The following is a 24,873-nucleotide window of genomic DNA, read 5'->3' as shown; positions in this document are numbered from 1 at the left end:
GTAAGTTTTAGTGGTTTAGGTTATCTGTAATGTTTAGTTTGATTTCCGGTTTTGTCTTAGCACTGTAGATAAAACACTGAATAAATTTTGGCAGTGACATATTTTCTCAAACCGTAAGTTCACGTGAAGTTATTTTGTCATACACAGCACAGTGTATATTCCTATTTTAATTTTCATATTATATATACATACATATACAAACATACATACATACATACATACATACATACATATACCTGGCGCTTTTCAGGAAGGTTACCCACCACGATTGCTGAGGTTCACCTGTATGAGTTAGAAACTAAAAAATTTTTGTTTTACCAAAGCACTTAATCACTCTTGTGTCCGAAGTTCAGCTACCCCTCCCCCCCAAAAAAGCAGAGGATATCAACTGCACAAACAAGATAACAAACAGTAAAGCAAGCAAACGTACAAACTGAGAAACTACTCAGTCTGCTAGTTTTACTTCGATGTAAACACAGTGGTTTTCCATCTCACAAAACATGCCAGCCACTGTACCAGGTATAAATGGAGGCAGCTGTGTACCTGTGTCAATACGTGGAGTACCTTCATTATTTAACTTCATTGCTGTTCTCTCATTCTATCACGACAAATATTCTTCACTCTTCCTCTGTGTGTGTGTGTGTGTGTGTGTGTGTGTGTGTGTGTGTGTGTGTGTGTGTGTGTGTGTGTGTGTGTGTGTGTGTGTGTGTGTGTGTGTTTCTGTCCCAATTCCGTGGAAGACATGAGACGTGATCCTTTCTGGGTTACCTTAGCCATTTGATACTCCATGGAGACCCTTTGAGAAGCACCTCCCAGGACCATGACATCAGGTACAGTATGTATGTTAGGATGGCCGTCAGGTGGGATGGCTTACTGCGCGTATACAAGTGAGAGTCTCGATTAAAGTCGCCATTATGATGTAACTTATGGATATTATTGTGTTTTTACTTTATTCTTCAATGTACTCACTCTATAGATGAATTCCCTCAGTGTACAAGCATATATCTGCATTATGAAGGAAAATAAATACATGGTACAAGTATAGTCAACACAAGGCCACCTATGATGACGTCAGTGAAAGCAATAAGTGTTAATGAAACTCTCCGACACTGTACCTTCATACGCATATTGGTATACGTCTCTGATGACATGAACGGTAGTATATTCACTTGGTGACGCACTATATAATGCACCTCTTCGTTTCCTGCGACAGGCTCTCACCTCATATACCTTCCACACAGTCGACACACCAGCCCTCCTTCCTTTCATCTCCTCCTGGATGAAGATAGTTTCCCCCATGTCTCCTGGTACGCGTCTCTCTTTTTACCGTCACCCACTGCTAGCAAACTATTCCTTCTCCCTTATTTCCTATTGGACGAGGATGGTTCTCCCTGTGCCTCCTGACTCCTCATATTCTGCTGGACGTAGAGATCACACTTAGGTCTTCATCAGTAGCCAGAGGGGCTTCTTATCTCCAGCGGCCATCATTCACGAGCAGCAGCAGCAGCAGCAGCAGCAGGAGGTGGTGTTGAAGGATGGTTGTCGATACGATGGTTCTTCAAGCCCTCCAACCTCCACCAGACGGCCCCTCAGGTAACTCTCCTCATGCAGGCGTTGTAATTCAATGAATTCTTGACAAGTTCATGAAATTCCTTTTCTTCCGTTTTCTACATTTTCTTCTTCATCGTTTCCATCAACTTGACTAATTTTCTTCCTTTTAGTCTTCTAATGGAGAGGGAATACAGTGATCGATAAGTGAATGTAGATGTGTAACAAACATTTGACATAATCACATCGTCCGCCAATGACCGACGGATTTTCACGCCACTTGGTACAAATGGTGAATGAGAAGGGATGTTCTGATGAGTCCGTCCGCCTCACTTTACAGTATAAGTCGCTGTCAGATTAATGTGTTAATTATATTTTTAATGTGAAGTGTACAGTCTAACTGAATACATACTTCCTGTTGTCGAAGAACACGTTTTACTCCTATTAGTGGACGTCTTTATCAATACGAGAGAGAGAGAGAGAGAGAGAGAGAGAGAGAGAGTACAATTACAAGGTTGGTGTCAGTAAAATAATAATCGGTATTAAATTAAGCAAAATATTTTATCATCTCTCTCTCTCTCTCTCTCTCTCTCTCTCTCTCTCTCTCTCTCTCTTTCTTACTATTTGTCCCTTCACGTCTTTTTTTCTTTCTTTCTCACACTCTCTCTCTTTCTCAAACACTTTCTGTCTTTCTGTCTGTCTGTCTCTGGGAGAACCCGCAGCAGCATGAAGCGCCGCAGGTTTTCTACACGGAATGACTGCCTGTGTACACTTTTTCACTGAACGAGTTGTAGCCGCCTCGTTTATTTTTTCGCTAACAAGTTCACTTTTCTCAATTTCAGGCGACCAAGTTGGCAGCGATATAAATCTATCTTATGGTCTTTCTTTTTCTGTTTATCGTGATAAGTGCGGACAAAAATGAAAATAAAACATGCAGGTAAATAAAATATACTAAAATGAAAAATGAAATTGATATAACAACTACTACTTAAACTACTACTTTTACTACTACAACTACTACTGTAAGTAATGGTATATGACCACCCAAAAATAAAAGTTTCTGATCTGGTTATTAAGTTTTTGCGAAATTGTAATAATAAATCATTTAAATGTTGATGAAATTTACTGTAACCATGGGATATGAACCACACTGAGATTTACTGGGTTTAATGAATATATAAAAGCCAAAAGTAGGGATCCAGGTTTTCATTTCCTTTGCATGTTGACCAATCTAGACGAGCCTTTGGTTACGGTACCTTCCCTCCTCCCCGCTGTTGAGGTAAACAATTTTACATTTTTCTTTCAGTCAAAGGAAAAAGTTATGTTTTTATTTCTTTACGTAATTGCTTTTACTTGTTATTCGTTTTCGTTTACCTGAAGTATATCAGTTTTAGTTTTAAGATGATATATGTGTGTGTGTGTGTGGGGGGGGGGTATCTTCATGTGTGTGTGGGGGTATGTGCATATGTGTGTGGGGGGGTATGTGCATGTGTGTGTGTGTGTATGTGTATGTATAAAAGCAGGAACTCCAACGTGGGAGTCATATGTCTGAACGACTTGGTGCTCGTGTGTACCGGACAAGGACACCGTGTTCCTAAGTTTTAAGAGAACGACGAAGCATTCCCGAGCCTGCAAATGTTTTGGCTTCCTCCAGGCCAGTGATGATGAATCCTGGAGCACAGTCAATCACTCTCCTGTCCAGGGTCGTCGACACGTCCATCGCCCCCCGTCACCCTCCAGCAGAAGACGCATGAAACAAAATGTAAACAAATACTACGTCACATCCAAGGCCTTAACCCTCAAAACGAGACCAAATTTTACTTAACGATAAATTTCAACTTAATTTCAGCATTATTTCTCCGTCTCTGGTAAAGTAAGTTAGTTAGTTACGTTATAAGACAGGTTATTAGGACACGAGAGGTAGATTTAACGTCAGACCATTTAAAGGTAATATAAGGGATCGGAGGCGACTTTTTCTCAGGTGATGGGTCGAATCTCCGTCTCCCATGTTCAGGTATTTTTTCACACCTGTTTTATCTCCAGATGGATGTGACCTCCGTGTGGCTTAGGTTCCCGGTACGCCGAATGAGGTTCCCCGGGACGACATATATAGCTCCCCGGTACGACCTATGATGCTCCCTGTACGACCTATGATACTCCTGGTACGACCTATGATGCTCGCGGTACGACCTATGATGCTCCCTGTACGATCTATGATACTCCCGGTATGACCTATTATGTTCCGGTACGACTTATGATGCTCCCTGTACGACCTATGATACTCCCGGTACGACCTATGAAGTTCCGATAAGATCAATGATGCTCCTGGCACGACCTATGATGCTCCCTGGCACGACTCACAAGGTTGCCCGGTAAGACTCCTCCCCGGTAAGACTCCCAAGGTTCCCCGGTATACTCCATATGGCTGGAGAGAGACGGCTCGCTCCTGCCTCCTCGCCTGCTATCGACACGTGACGTCACTAACTGAAATATGCAGTGTTCGTGCACTCCTCGGGGGAACATATCGACTCGGCCGTGTTTTCGTACCATTTGGTAATATTTTCGACCTGGGTGAATTGTTGTTCATGCCATAAATGAGTGCCACTGCAAGCAAATGGCAGGCGAACGTTAGTCTGACTGTATTAGTATCCATAAATGCACTATTCCAGGAAGGTAAGGGGGAAACGCCAAGCACTGTTGATTACTCGTGCTTGTATTGCTTTTACGGGAAAGGGGGAATATGCCTCTCCCATTAAGACGACTTATTGACAGAGAAGAAGACGCAAAACGCATACCATTTATTAATCAATGTTCTTAAATGGACAAAAATTACTTAATTGTTTAATGGTTCTCTGCAGGGATATACAGTAGTGTTGGTTGGGACCTCGATAAGAACAGCGTCAATGAAAAGTGACAGGAGAGTGAACGACTGACAGCTCGAGCAACGGGTCTCATGAGGCAGGGGACAATGTTTCACTCGGGCAACACTACAACACTTCTACTAGGGCAACACTTGCAACTCTTCTACTAGGGCAACACTGCAACATTTCTACTCGGGCACCACTGCAACATTTCTACTCGGGCACCACTGCAACACTTCTACTAGGGCACCACTACAACACTTCTACTAGGGCAACACTGCAACACTTCTACTAGGGCACCACTGCAACACTTGTACTCGGGCACCACTGCAACATTTCTACTCGGGCACCACTGCAACACTTGACTCGAGCACCACTGCAACACTTCTACTAGGGCAACACTGTAACACTTCTCGGGCACCACTGCAACACTTGTACTCGGGCAACACTGTAACACTTCTACTGTTAACAAACGTGCCATAGTTTATGGCAACACTAAATTATTTCCCTTATTCCTTTTTTCAGTCTCAGTGATAAACAAGCGTCAAATAAAAAACTAAAAATATGGAATTACTGGGTTTTTATGTTTGTCTTTTAACCAGTATGACTTTTTCTAGTGTTGGATAATATGTTCCAATCCCAGGAGGTGAAGACTGTTGATACCAAGTCAACACATTCTTTTTGCATTTTTAAGGAGGCCCCAGACGGAGGAATCGATACTACACTGCCTGCCTCTCTACATCATCTTTTTATAAGAGAAATATCAGCGACGTTACAGAGGGAACAGGTTACGAGAACTCAAAGAGAAGAGGGAAATAAAAGACACAGAGTATAAGGATGATAACCTAACCTAACCTAACACAATCTAACTTATCTTTACCTAATCTATCTTAACCTGACCTAATTTTCGTATAACAAATAGTATCTCCTGGGCCGATTTGATGAAAAGATGGACAATAAGTTTAAAAACGGAACCAAACCGATGATAAGATTATCAAGACACTTATACTTCTGAAAAATCTTATTCTGTACTAAATTCCTCTTTTAAAGCTGACGAAATCTCCGACCTGGAAAATACAAATGTTTATTTCTCACACTGATTCAAACATTCCTGCTACTGAGGGTATCTGTTAAGGCACTCGAGTTCATCTTCCTGGAACGTAAGAATGGAAGCTATACCGTAATGCTCACATGAACAATACCTCAAGTGGCTGCACACAGTAAGCTTCATTGGGAACTCAGGCAGAAGAGACACACGGGAATAACAATGATACGGGGTCGGTGCCAAGTCGTATTTTTCTCTTAGTGGAACACACGATCACAAATATTCCTCCCAAAATAGATTAATCAATGGCAGGTAAGGTGTTTTTTATGGCAGGTAAGGTGTATTATATTTCACTTGGATTAGTTTCTGTGCTTTCCTTCTACAACATAGCGGTTTTCTAAAGGCACGTTAGCGCATCGGATCAAATGTCTCTATATCCAAGTTGTCTTAATATTTTCCTTTTAATGACTCAGATGTCACTAGCGGACTTAATACATAAAATGATGAAAACTGAATGAACTTCCATCTCTAGAAGACATTTAAGGAGATATGACCAGGTGACGTTCAGCTGGACAGGTGTATACGACCATCAAGCTACTACTGAAGGTTCTTATTACATTACACAGTTTCTACATGGTTGGGAAAGTTGAGATGTTATAGTAAAATTAGTTCTCCAAGTAGTTGTTTATCTGGTCGGTAGTTTCATCTCTCTCTCTCTCTCTCTCATTGGCTCGAAGACTTGTTCATACTGCAGTCCTCACTTACCTCACACACACACACACACACCTGTTGTTTCCAGCTATAAATAATGCAGTGTTGTTGTTTGGCTCCCTCACCTATTGGTACAAATCCACATCAGACGGTATATTCGGGAATAATACTCAAAAATGCCGAGAAAAAGATGGAAAACACGCACGTCTCATCATGCACGTCAATCTTTGTTTATCTGGCGGGTAGGGAGGGCGGCAGGGGGTGAGCAGGCGCCCTCGGGACCATGAACACACTTGTACGATTTCCTGGAGTTTGACAGACGGTAAGGTTTATTTCAGTATCTATAGTCTAGATCCTCAGATTTTAACGCTATTCTAGATGGTTCAATTTATTACCAATAAATATAAAAATACATAGGTGGAAGACGAGAAATGTTCCTCCTAGAGAACTAGAAAATTCTCTTGAAAATGTTTATGAACATCGCAAGCAGTCGTGAATCTATCCTGTTGGCTGAAAGCAACAACAACATAGTTGATCAGGTAGTCACCCAAGAGAATTAACTGCATGTCGAGCAGCCAGGACTGGAGGAGCTCTGGTATCAACGTACGAGGGATGAATTAAGTCCAGCCTCGCCCTATAGACTTGGTCCTTCAGCTGAGGATCAACACATTATTTCCTGTGATTACCTTCCCTCGTGGAGTCTCTGGCAGCTCGGCCTCGCTCGCTGGTGTTGCTACATGTGCAGTACACCAGCATAATGAAAACCAAACACGAGTGTCAATAAAGAGCGGTAGAGTGGTGGCTGGCGGCGCTGACTCCCAGGGTCCAGGCTGACGGTGCTGACGCCCAGGGTCCAGGCTGACGGTGCTGATTCTCATGGTCCAGGCTGACGGTACTAACTCCCAGGGTCTTGGTTGGCGGTGCTGATTCCCAAGATAAAGGCTGACGGTACTAGCTCCTAGGATCTAGGTTGACGGTACTGACTTAGGGTCCAGGGAGTTTATACACAGGAAGAGAGACATACAAACTGATGGACAAAATAAATGGCACATTCAGACATACATAAGCACAAAGAACTGCTACACACACACACACACATGGACACACACACACACACACACACACACACACACACACACACACACACACAGAGTCGTTCATAATTTCCGCTCTCCGGCAATTGTAGCAACACAGACTGCAAAAGCTACCTATATTACAATGACCTGTGGTGGGGGTATTGAGGAAGAGAGGAGGGAGAGTGTTAGGGGTAAGGGAAGGAGAGCGAGGAAGTGGCCATTGGGAGGGAGAGGAGAGGGAGGGAAGGGCAGGGAGGGAAGGGACGGGGGAAAGGAGTAGGGTGAGAAATCTATTGACTACATTAAACAGAGCAGCTGTGAACTTTAGCTCGAATTCTCAGAGGTTCTTACGTGAAGTTTTTCTCAGGTAACTTGAGAGACGACGAGAACTACTCTAAGTGACTTGTTTAAGCTGACGAACAAACATGGCGTCCTCAGCAACAATGAAATTAAGCTGAGTAAAGTATAAGTGTATTGTAAAGTATATCTTAGAGTGTATATCTCGTAAAGTGTATTTCAAATTGTAAGTGATATCGTTAAGTGTATTGTAAGAAGTGAGTGTATCGTAAAGTGTAACGTGAGTGCACTGGAAGATTATGGACAGCAGATTGGGGAAACACTTTATAAGATATGCAAATCAGATGTTGACATCAGAACAACGCTCAGTGTTACAAAAACACACACACACACACACACACACACACACACACACACACTGGGTGTCGTATAATAATATGCCTACTTTAGATTTTAATAGTAATTAGTGTAAATATGTGTTTGTAATTTTACAGAAGTTTATTTTACACTTTTTTTTACAGAGAAATTTGCAACAATTATTTGGTAACATTTTGTGTCTTTATCTAGTATTATTTAGTGTATTTTTGCTCTTATATTCAGGTGAGCCTCTGAGCCCTGCACCGGGAACAAAACACAATCACCTGGGTAACAATATGGCTCTCTTCTTTACCTTGTTCAATTATCATATATATATATATATGTGTGTGTGTGTAATAATAATACACTAACGGTTTATTGAAAGAGCTTTGGCAGCCAGAAGGCTGAAAAATATACAGCTACATATTTAGAATGGGTTACGAATTATAATATACAAGTGACATAAGTGATACAAATAAGACATATAGTAACTTAGATGGGGATCAGCTCAAACACAGTTCATTTCCTTTTCAAATATAGTGATATGTAGGGAGCAGGTTACTGGGAGGGAATACACTGATTTATTACATGTTATTGATAATTTTTACAATGGTTGGGACTGGGCTGTTCTTATAGCGATCAGTTCGTGCACGTATGGGCTGGATGCGGTTGTGGTGTCGAACAGCAATTCTCGGACAGGGGATCTCAGGTGGTAGTAGGGGCCGGTGTCGGGGATGGTGTAGAAGCTTCTTACCAAATTTGCAGATGAGGCCGTGGTGATGGTCAGTGAGAGTCGAAAGGGTCAGTGTGTTGAGTGCTTCTTGATATGTGGTGTAGGAAGGGGAGAGAATAATCTTGCATGCCCTCTTTTGCACTTTTTCTAGGTGTTTACGTTGTGTGGCATTTAGAGAGGAAGACCAGGTGGGGGAGGCATAGGTGAGCTTGGGAAGTATGAATGTTGTGTATACACTGAGGAGCTCGTGTGCGGGAACTCCGAGGGACTTGAGTCGGCGGAGAAGGTGGAGACGGAAACTGGAGGATTTGACAACTTCACTGACGTGTGGTTTCCAATTTAGCTGGTTGTCTATGGTGACGCCGAGGAGCTTCGTGGAATCTACAACCTGGAGTGTGTTCGGACCTAGGGTAATGGAAGGAGGTGGGACAGTGTCGGAGGAGAGGTTGATGTGCATAACCATGGTCTTGGTATGGTTGATGGTGACATGGTTGTTGGTGGCCCAGTTTTGGAGACTGGTCAATAAATCCTGAAGGGCGGTATAGTTGGGAGCAGAATTGTTGACGCTGATCCCAATGTTGGAGTCGTCGACATATTTCCAGCGAGCAGGGGTTTCTCCTAGGGCATCATTGATGAGCATAAGGAAGCAGAGTGGTCCCATCTTGGTGCCTTGGGGGACGCCACAGGTGAGTGACTGAAAGGTGGAGACAGCCCCTCGGAAGCGTACAGCTTGGCGTCGGTCACTGAGGAAGTCTGTAAGCCATGGTATGAGACTTCTCCGAAGCCCGAGGTCAATAGCTTTGTTTATGATTATATTGTGGTCGACTAGGTCGAACGCTTTAGTGAAATCAATGAAGGCGACAGCTACAGACGTTTTTCGTTTCTCGAGATGGCGGTATATGTAATCGAGAAAGCTGACAAGACAGTGAGTGGTGGAGGAAGTTTTCATGTTGCCAAATTGTTGAGGGTCTACGACTCTTGCAATATCAGCATAAGCCCAGTCAAACACAAAACTTTCACAGATTAGGCTGGGTATTGGGGTGATTGCAATAGGTCGTAGCTGATTTAAGGATTGTGGGCTGGTTGACTTGGGCATTGGTGATACATAAGAGGTCTTCCAGTCAGCTGGGCATCTGGCTTGACTGAGAGAAGCATTGATGATGGAGCAGAGGGGTTTAGCAAGCTCCGGGGAGAACTCCTTGAATAGTTTCATTGGTAAGTCAATGGGGGTGGTAGAGCGTTTTAATTTTAGTTTGTCCAGGCGTTTTGCTACGTCAAATTCCTCTACTAAGTCAGTGGGAAGGGGGCTGGTAGGTAAGCAGGGAGTATGTGTGTGTGTGAGTGTGTGTGTGTGTGTGTGTGTGTGTGTGTGTGTGTGTGTGTGTGTGTGTGTGTGTGTGTGTGTGTGTGTGTGTGTGTGTGTGTGTGTGTGTGTGAGTGTGTATGAGTGTGTGTGTGTGTGTGTGTGTGTGTGTGTGTGTGTGTGTGTGTGTGTGTGTGTGTCAATCTATATTGATTTTAAATATATATTACAGTAAGGAAAACACACGTGAGAGGTGGGGTTTATTTTGCAACGGTTCAGCCCGTGGCCATGTTCACAAAGGATGTGTGAACAAGGCCACGGCCCGACACGTTAAAGAATAAACTTTACCCGGTAGCTCAAATCCTGTGTTTCCCTTACTAGCGCGCGCACGCATGCACGCGCACGCGCACACACACACACACACACACACACATTTTTTTAAACAGGTGTGTTCCAGGTGAATCACTACGAACACAGGAATATCAAAAAGAAAAAGAACAGAGCGTTCTCTGGATTGGTCGATGAGGCTGCATTAAACAGTAGCCAACCATGTAAATGTCAACGTCAGCCTCAGGCACACGAGCTCCGGGTAAAACCACTCAACAAGATGAGTCTTTCAGCATAAGATGAGATCCAATAGAGGGGAAGAGCCTGAGGCCTCCACCCTCTTCTCCTCTAACACGTGGCGCCACGCTCACACACTAGTAATTAATTATCTACACCTTCCCATTGTTTATGTATACTGTTTATACAGGTACATGTATACATTTTATATATCTGTGTATGTATTTGTAAATTCATTTTAGCTACTAATCACACATAAGATTGTTTTAAAGCTTTAAATCAATGTTCGTTTTTTATCTTTACTTTGTAATGTCAAAATCATAACAAAAATAAACAAATTGTGTGATCGGTTTTCCTGACCTTTCCAAAACCCAATTTGTTCAACTGTGTAATTGTTTCGGTTGATTGAGATTACACCAGAAGGACTTTTGAAGTATCGTAATCACATGTCACGTAATCTAAAATTTCCAACTTGATATTGCCAGTTTTCGGAATCGGGTAAAAAAAACAGAAAAAAATGATACTTGTGAAATATAGAGGTGTGGGGTTACGAGCAGTTCTCTCTGTGTGTGTGTGTGTGTGTGTGTGTGTGTGTGTGTGTGTGTGTGTGTGTGTGCATTAAACAAACTTTAACTTCAATTACTATTCCTTCAGTACATAAAGTCATGAAGCAGTAAATAACTCGCCCAGAGAAGCAAAAAAGTCGCAGTGTTAAGGGCCATCCACATTGAGACCCATGACGTAAGCCGTGATGCGCATGGTGTTTCTTTATCTTTGCAAGTTTCTTTTTTTTACACAACATAAAGCCACCACAGTCTCCTGTACCCGAGCGTCCATACTCTCTCTCTCTCTTTCCTATGCAAGTTAGTGTGGGTACTGTAGGCTGCCAGTGTGGACGCTCTTCCTCCTTTGCATCACCGCGCGAAACAATTTTTTTTTTTTTTTAGTTTAACAAATTTATTGACAAAGCTTGTAGTACAGTTTGCCTATTCTGAGTAATTCAGTCAGGTCTTGACACTGAGGGTGGTATCACTTCTCACTGCCGCGCAGGACAGAGGTTCACACACAAAGAAATGCATCATATTCATTAGCAGTATATATAGGTCAGTGGTACACAAAAGTCCGCATCACGGCCAGCATTATGAGCCCTAGTGTGGACGGGGCTTAGCATGTTCGCTACTATGGTGTAGCAAGTAGCTGTTGGGTTAATACAGGTTTTGTTGAAAAAGCGAAGGAGAGACAGGTGCCAGGTAGGTAGGCACACACACACACACACACACACACACACACACACACACACACACACACACACACACACACACACCCACACACACACACACACACACACACACACACACACACACACACACACACACACACACACACACACACACACACATACACACTAATAACATACACTTATATTTCCAAAATGAAGGTTATATCATCATCACTCATTTACATATTACACAAAGACCAGCATAAAACCTAACCTAACCAAACACTGAGGCCTTGTTCTACGCGCACAAAAACCCGACCAGAGCACAATAAAGCACTAACCAAAAAACCCGAGGCCCTGAAACAAACCTGAACCCTGAACAAGAATATTAATTCCTAATGTTATTGTCTGACAGAAACGGCAGGTGATTACAACCAACTTAATAACGTAATTATATTTGCTCGGCGATACGTGCCTCTGAATTCACACAGCCCTCTCTCTTTGTCTGTCTTTATCTCTCCTCTCTTTCTGCATCTCTTCTTCCAAACCGTTCAAAGTCTTTCATATATATATATATATATATATATATATATATATATATATATATATATATATATATATATATATATATATATATATATATATATATATATATATATATACATACATACATGTATATACATATATATATATATATATATATATATATATATATATATATATATATATATATATATATATATATATATATATGTCTGTCTTTTGAACCTTGTCTCTGTCTATCTCTCTTTCTCACTTACTTTTAACTCTCTAAATCACTTTGTTGCACTTTCTTTCTCATACTTTTCAAATCTCTCTTAATTTTCTTTGTTTCCTATTTTTCTGTGTTTCCTTTCCCCATCTCTTTCTTTCTGTCTCCCTCTTCTTCTTCCTGCTCCTCCTTCCTCTGTCTCCCCCGTCTTTCTTCCTTTTACCGAATTCCTCTTCCCCTTTCTCTCTCTTTCCTTGTAGTAATCTTCCTCAATCTTCCTCTTCCTCCCAAAGTCTTCTCCCTTTCTGCTTGTCCAACCCTGTTTCTCTGTACACTATCTCCACCTTTCTCTCTATGCATTCCATTTCTCTTCCACTTCTCCCTGTGTCTCCCTTTTACTCTACAGTTATCTCACTCACACAAACAACTCCAAAATGTAACTCTAATTTTTTTTTAATATTTCGATAATTACATTGATTATTATGCAAACAGCCCTTAATTGCCACGTAAACAGCCCTTAACTACCATGTAAACAACCATTACAAAAAGAACAATTGATTATTATGCAAACAGCCCTTAATTGCCACGCAAACAGCCCTTAACTACCATGTAAACAACCATTACATAAATAACCTTTGATTATTATGCAAACACCCTTTAATTGCCACGTAAACAGCCCTTAATTGCCACGTAAACAGTCCTTAACTATCATGTAAATAGCTCTTAACTACCAAATAAAAAGTCCCTTACTACAGCATAAAAATGTTTGTTACAAAATAAAAAAATCATAAACAAATATCTTACTCTTTCGTCTATTTGAAATTTCTTAATAATAATAATAATAATAATAATAATAATAATAATAATAATAATAATAATAATAATAATAATAATACTAATAATAATAATAATAATTCTCAGCACGTATTTCTCTCAAAATTATCCCCAGCATCAAGTTCTCCCAGCAATTCTCAGCATCAAGTTCTCCCAGCAATTCTCAGCATCAAGTTCTCCCAGTAATTCTCAGCATCAAGATCTCTCAGTAATTTTCATCATCAAGTTCTCCCAGTAATTCTCAGCATCAAGTTCTCTCAGTAATTCTCAGCATCAAGTTCTCTCAGTAATTCCCAGCATCAAGTTCTCTCAGTAATTCTCAGCATCAAGTTCTCTCAGTAATTCTCAGCATCAAGTTCTCTCAGCAATTCCCAGCATCAAGTTCTCTCAGTAATTCTCAGTATCAAGATCTCTCAGTAATTCCCAGCATCAAGTTCTCCCAGTAATTCTCAGCATCAAGTTCTCTCAGTAATTCCCAGCATCAAGTTCTCTCAGTAATTCTCAGCATCAAGTTCTCTCAGTAATTCTCAGCATCAAGTTCTCTCAGTAATTCCCAGCATCAAGTTCTCTCAGTAATTCTCAGCATCACGTTCTCTCAGTAATTCTCAGCGTCAATGTCTCTCAGTAATTCTCAGCATCAAGTTCTCTCAGTAATTCTCAGCATCAAGTTCTCTTAGTAATTCTCAGCATCAAGTTCTCTCAGTAATTCTCAGCATCAAGTTCTCTCAGTAATTCTCAGCATCAAGTTCTCTCAGTAATTCTCAGCATCAAGTTCTCTCAGTAATTCTCAGCATCACGTTCTCTCAGTAATTCTCAGCATCAAGTTCTCTCAGTAATTCCCAGCATCAAGATCTCCCAGCAACTCTCAGCATCAAGTTCTCCCAATAATTCCCAGCATCAAGTTCTTTCAGTAAATCTCAGCAGCAAGTTCTCTCAGTAATTCTCATCATCATGTTCTCCCAATAATTCTCAGCATCAAGTTCTCCCAGTAATTCTCAGCATGAAATTCTCTCAGTAATTCTCAGCATCAAATTCTCTCAGTAATTCTCAGCATCAAGTTCTCTCAGTAATTCTCAGCATCAAGTTCTCTCAGTAATTCTCAGCATCAAGTTCTCTCAGTAATTCCCAGCATCAAGTTCTCTCAGTAATTCTCAGCATCAAGTTCTCTCAGTAATTCCCAGCATAAAGTTCTCCCAGCCATTCTCAGCATCAAGTTCTCTCAGTAATTCCCAGCATCAAGTTCTCTCAGTAATTCTCAGCATCACGTTCTCTCAGTAATTCTCATCATCAAGTTCTCCCAGTAATTCCCAGCATCAAGTTCTCCCAGTAATTCTCAGCATCAAGTTCTCTCAGTAATTCCCAGCATCAAGTTCTCCCAGTAATTCCCAGCATCAAGTTCTCCATCATTAAGTAATTCAGCATCAACATCAGCATTCTCCCATTCCCAGCATTCAGCATCAAGTTCTCTCAGTAATTCTCAGCATCACGTTCTCTCAGTAATTCTCAGCGTCAAAGTCTCATGCTCTTTTGGACTTTGCCGAATCATTAGCGACCTAGAACACTAAGGGGAGGGTGTGAGGGGTGAGGGTCAGGGGGAAGGAGAGATGAGGAGAAATAGTGTGGGGAGAGAAATGGGCTAGTGTAGGAGAATAGGGAGATGAAGAAGGACGAAGAGAGAGAGAGAGAGAGAGAGAGAGAGAGAGAGAGAGAGAGAGACTAACAGCACAACATACAGCTGCCTCGAGCTACACGGGGGACATATTATTGTTATTGACAGTGGCTCTGACTGTCTTAATCTGATATTACCGCTGCCAGGACCCAGGGCTGTGGACCAAGGGTTTAGGGATGGGGGCTGAGGACTCTGGTTGGAGGGCTGGGGACTGTGAGTGAAGGGCTGAAGATTGTGGGTGAAGGGTTGGGGACTATGGGTGAAGGGCTGAGGAATGTGGGTGAAGGGACTGTGGTTGAACGACTAAGGGCTGAGGACTGAGGGTTCTGGATGATGGGCTGAAGGCTAAGGGTTAAGGGCTCTAGTTGAAGGGCTATAGGGTGTGTGGTTAAAGGGCGAATTGGTATGGTTGAGGTGTGGAGGAGTTAAAGTGGCAACATGAGAGATGAAGTGTGACATGTGAGGAGTGAGGAGTGAGGTGCGAGGAGTAGGGAGTGAGTTGAGAGTGGTAAGGAGTGAGGTGTAAGGTCTCATGTGCAGTGGCGTTGAGGAATGAGGGGTGAAGTTTGAAGTATGAGGAGTAAGGAGTGAGATGTGAGGTACGAGGTGTGAGGTGTGAGGTATAAGGAGTAAGGAGTGAGATGTGAGGTACGAGGTGTGAGGTATAAGGAGTAAGGAAGTGAGGTGTGAGGTACGAGGTGTGAGGTATAAGGAGTAAGGAAGTGAGGTGTGAGGTACGAGGGGTGAGGTGTGAGGTATAAGGAGTAAGGAAGTGAGGTGTGAGATATGAGGAATGAGGTAGCCTGAGCGCCAGCAAAGGGATGGGAATGGCAGGAGGGGCCCTGGCTACCTGATAAGGGCAGGAGGACGAGGCACAGCACATCTCCAGAAGCTAGGGGTGGTAGGGGGTGGTGGGAAGGGGTGGTAGGGGTGGTAGGAAGGTGGTAGGGGAAGTAGGAAGGGTGGTAGGGGATGCTAGGAAGGGGTGGTAGAGGTGCTAGGAAGGGGTGGTAGGGGATGCTAGGAAGAATTGGTAGGGGTGCTAGGAAGGGGTGGTAGGGGATGCTAGGAAGGGTGGTAGGGGTGCTAGGAGGGGTGGTAGGGGTGCTAGGAAGGGTAATAGGGGTGCTAGGAAGGGGTGAGGAAGGGGGTGGTGGAGTGCTAGGAAGGGTGGTAGGGGGTGCTAGGAAGGGGTGGTAGGGGATGCTAGGGAAGGGGTGGTAGAGGTGCTGGAAGGGGTGGTAGGGGATGCTGGAAGGTGGTGGGGTGCTAGGAAGAGGTGCTAGGGGGAACAGGAAGGGGTGGTATGGGGTGCTAGGAAGGGTGGTAGGGGTGCTAGGAAGGGGTAGTAGGGGTGCTAGGAAGGGGTAGTAGGGGATGCTAGGAAGGGGTGGTAGGGATGCTAGGAAGGGGTGGTAGGGGTGCTAGGAAGGGTGGGTAGGGATGCTAGGAAGGGATGGTAGGGGATGCTAGGAAGGGGTGGTAGAGGTGCTAGGAAGGGGTGGTAGGGATGCTAGGAAGGGGTAGTAAGAGTGCTAGGAAGGGGGTGGTAGGGATGCTAGGAAGGGTGGTAGGGGTGCTAGGAGGAGGGTGGTAGGGGGTGCTAGGAAGGGGTGGTATGGGGTGCTAGGAAGGGGTGGTAAGGGGTGCTAGGAAGGGGTGGTAAGTGCCAGGAAGGGTAGGGGGATGCTAGGAAGGGGTAGTAGGGGAGCTCAGAAGGGGTGGTAGGGATGCTAGGAAGGGGTGGTACAGGGGTGCTGGAAGGGGTGGCAGGGGTGCTAGGGAAGGGTGGTAGGGGGTGAAGGGGTGTAGGGGTGCTAGGAAGGGGTGGTAGGGGGTGCTAGGAAGGGTGGTAGGTGCTAGGAAGGGGTGATGGGGTGCTAGGGAAGGGGGTGGTAGGGGTGCTAGGAGGAGGGTGGTGGGGGGGTGCTGGAAGGGGTGGTGTGGGGTGCTAGGAAGGGGTAGTAGGGGTGCTAGGAAGGGGTAGTAGGGGTGCTAGGAAGGGGTGTGGGGTGCAAAGATAGGTGGTACGCGGTGCTGGAAGGGGTGGTAGGGGATGCTAGCAAGGGGTGGTAGGGATGCTAGCAAGGGTGGTGGGGGATGCTAGGAAGAGGGTGGTGGGTCTAGGAAGGGTGGTAGGGGTTGCTAGGAAGGGTGTTAGGGGGTGCTAGGAAGGGGTGGTAGGGATGCTAGGAAGGGTAGTAGGGGGGCTCGGAAGGGTGGTAGGAGATGCTAGAGAGAAGTGGTAGGGAAAGGCTAGGAAGGAAGAGGTGGTAGGGGTGCTAGGGAAAGGGTGGTAGGGGTGCTAGGAAGGGGTGGTGAGGTGCTAGGAAGGGGGTGGTAGGGATGCTAGGAAGGGTGGTAAGGGTGCTAGGAAGGGGTAGTAGGGTGCTGGAAAGGGTGGCAGAGGGTGCTAGGAATGGGTGGTAGAGGTGCTAGGAAGGGGTGGTAGGGGGTGCTAGGGAAAGGGTGGTAGGGGTGCTAGGAAGGGTGGTAGGGGTGCAGGAGAAGGGGTGGTAGGGGGTGCTAGGAAGGGTGGTGAGGGGTGCTAGGAAGGGGTGGTAGGGGTGCTAGGAAGAAGTGGTAGGGGTGCTGGAAGGGGGTGGTAGGGGGTGCTAGGAAGGGTGGTATGGGGTGCTAGGAAGGGTAGTAGGGGTGCTGAAGGGAGTGGTGAGGGTGCTAGGAAGGTGGTACACGGTGCTAGGAAAGGGTGGTAGGGATGCTAGGGAAAGGTGGTAGAGTGCTAGGAAGGGTAGTAGGGGCTCAGGAAGGGTGGTAGGGATGCTAAGGAAGGGGTGGTAGGGAAGGCGAGGGAAGAGGTGGCAGGGGTGCTAGGGAAATGGTGGTAGGGGTGCTAGGAAGGTGGTGAGGAGTGCTAGGAAGGGGTGGTAGGGATGCTAGGAAGGGGTGGTAGGGGTGCTAGGAAGGGTAGTAGGGGTGCTAGGAAGGGTGGCAGAGGGTGCTAGGAATGGGTGGTAGGGGGTGCTAGGAAGGGGTGGTAGGGGTGCTAGGAAGGGGTGGTAGGGGTGCTAGGGAAGGGGTGGTAGGGGGGTGCTGGGAAGGGGTGGTAGGGGGTGCTAGGAAGGGGTGCTAGGGGTGCTAGGAAGGGGGTGGTGAGAGGGGGGTGCTAGAGAAGGGGTGGTAGGGGTGCTAAGAGAGGAAGGGGGTAGTAGGGGTGCTAGGGAAGGGGTGAGAAGGGGTGCTAGGAAGGGGGTGGGGGTGCTAGGGAATGGGTGGTGCGCAGTGCTAGGAAGGGGTGGTAGGGGATGCTAGGAAGGGGTGGTAGGATGCTTGGAAGAGGTGGTAGGGGTGCTAGGAAGGGGTGGTAGGGGTGCTAGGAAGGGTGGTGGGGTGCTAGGAAGGGGTGGTAGGGATGCTAGGAAGGGGTAATGGGGGAGCTCAGAAGAGGGTGGTAGGGGATGCTAGGAAGGGTGGTAGGGAGGCTAGGAAGAAGAGGGTGGTAGGGGTGCTAGGAAGGGTGGTAGGGTGCTAGGAAGATTGGTAAGGGTGCTAGGAAGGAAGTGGTAGGGATGCTAGGAAGGGTGGTAGGGTGCTAGGAAGGGGTAGTAGGGTGCTAAGAAAGGGGTGAAAGGTACTAGAATGGTAAGGAGTGCTAGGAAGGGTGGTAGGGGTGCTAGGAAGGGGTGGTGGGTGCTAGGAAGGGGTGGTATGGGGTGCTAGGAGGTGGTAGTGGATGCTAGGAAGGGTGGTAAGGTGCTAGAAATGGGTGGTAGGGGATGCTGGGAGGGGTAATGGGGGTGCTAGGAGGGTGGTAGAGGTGCTAGGAGAAGGGGTGGTAGGGGGTGCTAGGAAGGGGTGGGAGGGGTTCTAGGAGGGGTGGTAGGGGGCTGGGGGGTAATGGGGTGCTAGGAGGGTGGGTGGGGATGCTGGGAGGGGTGGTGGGGGTGCTAGGAAGGGTGGTAGGGGTGCTAGGAAGGGGTGGTGGGGGTGCTAGGAAGATGATAGGGTGCTAAGGAAGGGGGTGGTGGGGGTGCTAGGAAGGGGTGGTAGGGGTGCTAGGAAGGGGGTGGTAGGGGTGCTAGGAAGGGGTGTGGGGGGGTGCTAGGAAGGGATGGTAGGGGGCTGGGAAGGGGTAGTAGGGGTGCTAGGAAGGTGGTAGGGAGTTAGGGATGGGGTGTAGAGGGTGTTAGGAAAGAGTGGTAGAGGGTGCTAGGAAGGGGTGGCAGAAGGTGCTAGGAAAGGTGAAAACGGAACGAGAACTGAAGAAGGAACTTGAATACATGAGTATAAATGTTGCTTGGAACCGACACACACACACACACACACACACACACACACACAGACACACAACACACACACACACACACACAGACACACAGACACACACACACACACACACACACACAGACACACAGACACACAGACACACAGACACACACACACACACACACACACACACACACACACACACACACACACACACACACACACACACACACACACACACACACAACAACAACAACTACAAATGTTTCAAATAACTGCAATATTTTTATTGCAAACGTCGCTCATATAATATGAAATACGTGCAACACAATACCAGAAGAACACAAGATACTTAAAAATCGGTTCAATTTCCCAGATGCATTCAAAGGCTTTCCAATGGCGAATAATAAGAAGGAAAAAAACAAAAAACATTAAACTCTGGAAAACACAGGAAATTTATACACATTACTATGCATAAGTTTTGAGGAGAAAGAGATGGCATTTTTCTCAACCATTATGCGTTTCTTTGTAAAGATAATGATTTTTGTGGAAGCATTGTTGCATTTACCGAGTCTCGTCCTCATCATGGTAAACAGTCGAGAAGCGTAAAGGTGTTTTCGCCAGGTTGGGTACGATTTAAATTTTTGATGGAAGTACGTATTTCGTATGGGTTTTCTCCTTACTGAGGAAGTTATGTTAGAGACGTAACATATTTTGTCATATAGCGCTTAATTCTCTCCAAGACTCTGTCACTTTCTTGACAATTCGTCACCAGCTGAAGACACCATTACCCAGTTAACGGACCTTCACTAATACATCACCACCTCCTCAACACCTGACCGAACTAAACAATGCACTACACTGTAACACTCACACAAATCCTGATCACTGGGGTCTGATAAACACCCTTTGTGACTTACCTGTAATCCATTTCGCGCTACCGCTCACAGGATTGGTATGGGGTGCACAATAAATTCGCAGCCAACAATTGCCAAGAAACACTACAAAATAAAATTAGTTACAGAGATTGAATGCTTTTAAGAATACAGACATGTATGAAATAAATTAAATAATAAATCACAGCAACGAAAAAAAGTACAATAGAGAATATTGTTTGGGTTAACACATCTAGAAACACTTAAGACTGTACTTATAATTCGAGGTCTAAACTTTATAAACACTTAAAAACTTATTAACATGTTGAATGAAAACAACTTTTTGGCCTTAATAACTCATAAACGGAAAGAGTTAAGACTATGTTAGGAAACATAAAGGAAATCAAGATTGTCCTTAGAAACCTTAACCATGATTCAGTGGGTTTCATGCAAATGTGGTGAGAATTTATACAAAGCGGAGGACGGACGGACAGACAGACATCCGGACAGAGTATAAGAATATACTCTAACAGTTTTGTAATAGACGACAAACCCATAATAGGTGTACTAGTGTGAACGTACGACATTTTCAAACAAGTGATAATGTTAGAGAGAGAGAGAGAGAGAGAGAGAGAGAGAGAGAGAGGTAAGCGTGCTCTAGTACACTTAAGGCAGGGAGGAGGGCCACGTCTGTTGTCATGAACAAGGCCATAATATTAAATGTGGATTTACCATGCACACGTCCGTCGCCGACTGCATGACCCAGCTGTCCATTACCTGGGTTGTTTTTCTCATTGTCATATTTATACGTGTGGGCCATGCTATAGTGGCCGGGAACACACTGGGCCACACTACCTACCTGGACTCACACGTTAGCTGTCTAAAGTTGAGGGAGGTCAGCCGTGGCTCCACTGAGTTATTAAGGAGTGCTCTCTTCTCTCTCTCTCTCTCTCTCTCTCTAATATGGTCCCCAAGAGCCACTACGCCACCTCAGGAATTAATTCTTGGTCATAAAATGTTGAATAAATAGCTCAGACCCAACACACTGGCTGTTCCAACTTAGTGCAGTGTGTTTGTGTGTGTGTGTGTGTGTGTGTGTGTGTGTGTGTGTGTGTGTTTTGCTTCTGGTATTAAAGGAAAATATGCAGCAGTCGATACGTTAATAAAATATTGAGTGAATGTAGATTGATCGAAGTGGATTACTATGAATATTATGTGAGGATAGATGGATAGATAGACTACCACCACCAACAACACTACTGCCACCACCACCACTACTACCACCATTACCACTACCACCACTACTACCACTACTAGCACCATTACTACCACCACCACTACAAGTAACATATTACGGATCATAAGAAACGCAACAACTAATTCTTCGTTTTCTTTCTGTTTTCAATCTGCACTTCTTCCTCCTCTCTTCTCACCCCCGTGACTTCTTTCCTAATTCTTTTTACTTTTCCCTCACTTTCACTTTAATCCGAGTTTTTTCTTCAACCTTATTCTTCTCTCTGTTTCTCATTCTTAGTCTCGTTATTTCATCCCCGTCTCTCTCTCTCGCTGTTTCTCATTTTCTCTCACGTTCCATCTCTTAGTGTCTTTCTCTCATCCTCCCTCTCTCTCACTATTTCTTATTCTCTATCTCTCGTTCTGACCATCTCTCTTATTGTGTTTCTCTCATCCTCCCTCTCTCTCACTATTTCTTCTTTCTCTATCGGTCTGTCTATCTCTTATTATCTTTCTTTCTCCCATCTTCTCTCTCTCTCTCTCTCTCTCTCTCAGCACCCATCAGCCAAGACGTGTCACCATTCACGTGTCGACCGCCTACAACACATGCAGGTAAGGCGGGGGAAACTGCTCAGCAAGGTAAGAACCGCGTCATTATGTCATATATTAAGGTGTAACTAGACTAAGCAGGGATCAGGAACGACAATCACAGGCCACCGTCCCCAACACTGACTGCCTCGGCGATTATTTCTGAATAATCCTCTGACGGAGAGAGATAATTCTAGGATTATTGTTGTCATCCTTGTGTACGGGCGCTAGGGTGATGTATGAGGGTGGGGGGGAGGATGGGAGAGGGGGAAGAAGGTGGTGGTGGGGAGGAGGGAGGTGGGTGAGAGAGAAGGAAGGAGGGGTGTTGGGGAGGAAGAAGGGGTGGATCCTGGGGCGGGAAGGGAAAAGGGGTTGTGTATTGAGTATTTGAGCGCGCGCGTGTTTGTGTGTGTGTGTTTGTAATAATAATAATAATAATAATAATAATAATAATAATAATAATAATGATGATAATAATAATAATTTACGGTTTATTGAAGATGTTTAGCAACCAAAAGGCTGAAAATATACGCTGGGTATAAATGACTTGTTACATACAATGTCATGGGGAGTCGTTTAACAAAAGCTTTCATTACTAAAAGGAGAAGGAACATGAATTGAACATACAAATTATAGTTTACAGTTGATGGCAGGGGCTGGTCTCTTACCCTTCTGTGTGTGTGTGTGTATCGACCGCTGTATATTTTCCTTTTAATACTAGCGGGAGTGAAAGATAATGTGAGAGCAACACACACACACACACACACACACACACACACACACACACACACACACACACACACACACACACACACACACACACACACACACACACACACACACACACACACACACACACACACACACCAAAATTCATTATCTCTACTAAAAATACAAAACAAAGGCAAAAACAAAAGAAAATTACGAAAAGCACTTATCCCAAAACTGAGTCAGATAATTTACCCTCAAGTTGGATAATGATGTAGAATTACCATCTACAATTGATTCATATCGTGAAACTAATGCACTTCATCCCTCCTCTAGGCACGCATCAACGCCTCTACAGACAAAAGGATCTGTTTATTAATTTACTGTGAGATTTCGTCGAGAAAAAGTTCGTAGTTACTTTAAGGATTTTTAACTCCGTTTCCTCCCACCACACTACAGCGGGCGACTGAATTAACGATAAGGTAGAGAGTTTTTCTGAGTCTTTTGGTGGACCGTGAAAAATCCTGCTCTCGTCTCTACCCAAGTCTCTTTCTATTATTTAAGGAGGAAGTCAACCATAATTCTCGAGATATTGTACTAATGTCAATCAACTTTTAACTCCTTCAGGCTCTACACTTATTCTGTACAGGTCATGTCCAAGTTGAGGTCCATGTCTAGGTCCAGGTCTAGCTATATGTACAAATTCAGGTTCATTTACAGATTGAGGTCCAGGTTCAAGTTCATTTCCAGGTACATGTCCAGGTCGAGCCGCAGTGAATATCCTGCACATTAAACAGCTCCCCTAATATGCTTATGTATACCTGTAACATTGTATGAGACGTTGCTGGGACAGATGGCAAGCTGTTAATGCTAATCATGACCTCCCATGAGGATCATAAGCACGTATTAATAGTTAGCTGCTACTCCTGCCGCGCGTACCATGAGCGTCCTCCAGCCGGTGTGATTCACCCTGTATACCTTAACCTCACCAACACAGGTATACACTGAACTTACTGTACTTGTAATTGTGAAGAACGTTTCGTAACTCACTCTTTAGCTTAAATAAAACGTCTTAAATATCGTGATATAGGATGGAAAGACTGTTTCTCCTGACAGAAACTGATGGCGCCCTTCCAGTTTCTCTCTATATATATCTGGGTCCAGCTTCCCTGATGTCACCGCCTGTTGCTATCCCTGTCTCAGCCTTCCCGCCAATCACCCATCAACATTTTAGTCATGAAATCCGACCAGGAGCTATGACTCAGTCATCACGTTGAGAATGGGAGTGACAAAGTGGAATTAACTTGGTCAATTTACGTCGAGTCGCGCACTACCCCGGACACTAAAGGTTGCACTACTTTGTATAATTCTCTAATTCGCTCCCTCGTGCAGTTTCACCCTTGACCTGTTGTCTGGTTCTTGGCGCATTTGAGATTGTTAGACCAGATCCAAAACGAGAGTTAGGCGGCTCGTACAGAACAAAGAGTTAGTGTTTAACCACTCGCCGATTTTCCAGCCACTGCATCACTAACTGGACGAGGTGGTAGTTAGTTGTTTGGGTATTCTAAAGCGCACCTCCGTTACTCCTCAACGCCTACCTTAATGCCAGGGCTCCCTCGGCACATCCTCATTGTCGACTTATCCACTTAGCAAGAAGGAAAGTGTATGTACTAGCGCCTGTTAACGAGCATCCGGAATCGTTAAGTAGGAAGCTGGTCACATCCTAGTTAGTGTTTTAGAGATATCAGAAAGTTAAAGTATATTCTTCATACGTATCGAATCCATCCTAACCAAACCAAACCAAACCTAACCTAACCTAACTTAACCTAACCAAACCAAACCTAACCTAACCTAACCTAACCTAACCTAACCTAACCTAACCTAACCTAACCTAACCTAACCTAAGCTAAACTAGTTTTATCATTAATAATAATACAGTACGTATAAATTATGGTACAATATATTTCTCGTTTGTATTACTTGTGTCTAGTATTTGTAACTTAACGAGGTAAGATGAGTGACGTATTTATAACACTTGACCCAATTGTGTACAAGTTTCAGAGAGAGAGAGAGAGAGAGAGAGAGAGAGAGAGAGAGAGAGAGAGAGAGAACTATTACACGATCAATGCCCTTCTGACCTTGGCACTGCTCACCTCACACGACAACACACACACACTATCCACATAGACCTGTCAACTTATATTACCTCGGCTTGATATCACTCTTCCTGTTTGTCTACAATTTTTCTTTATTGCCTTTTTCCTCATCTCCTCG

The 24,873-nt window shown here is 44.4% G+C and overlaps 1 protein-coding gene across 1 annotated transcript in view; it reads left to right on the top strand.

Annotated features, from left to right (window-relative positions):
• Positions 1–1,297: 1,297 nt before the first annotated feature.
• The window catches only part of LOC121874123 (leucine-rich repeat extensin-like protein 3), a 63,760-nt gene continuing 40,184 nt past the window's right edge, over positions 1,298–24,873 (top strand). Inside the window, exons 1-4 of the mRNA XM_042378078.1 lie at positions 1,298–1,307; positions 1,479–1,593; positions 3,148–3,310; positions 3,618–3,773. Of these exons, the coding sequence (XP_042234012.1) occupies positions 1,298–1,307; positions 1,479–1,593; positions 3,148–3,310; positions 3,618–3,773 (444 nt within the window). The remainder of the gene's footprint in view (positions 1,308–1,478; positions 1,594–3,147; positions 3,311–3,617; positions 3,774–24,873) is intronic.

This window comes from Homarus americanus, unplaced genomic scaffold, assembly GCF_018991925.1.
Source record: "Homarus americanus isolate GMGI-L3 unplaced genomic scaffold, GMGI_Hamer_2.0 scaffold49667, whole genome shotgun sequence".
In the NCBI taxonomy this organism is placed as follows: Eukaryota; Metazoa; Arthropoda; class Malacostraca; order Decapoda; family Nephropidae; genus Homarus; species Homarus americanus.
The sequence above is the reverse complement of the archived record's forward strand: the minus strand, read 5'-3'. Positions and strand labels throughout refer to the sequence as shown.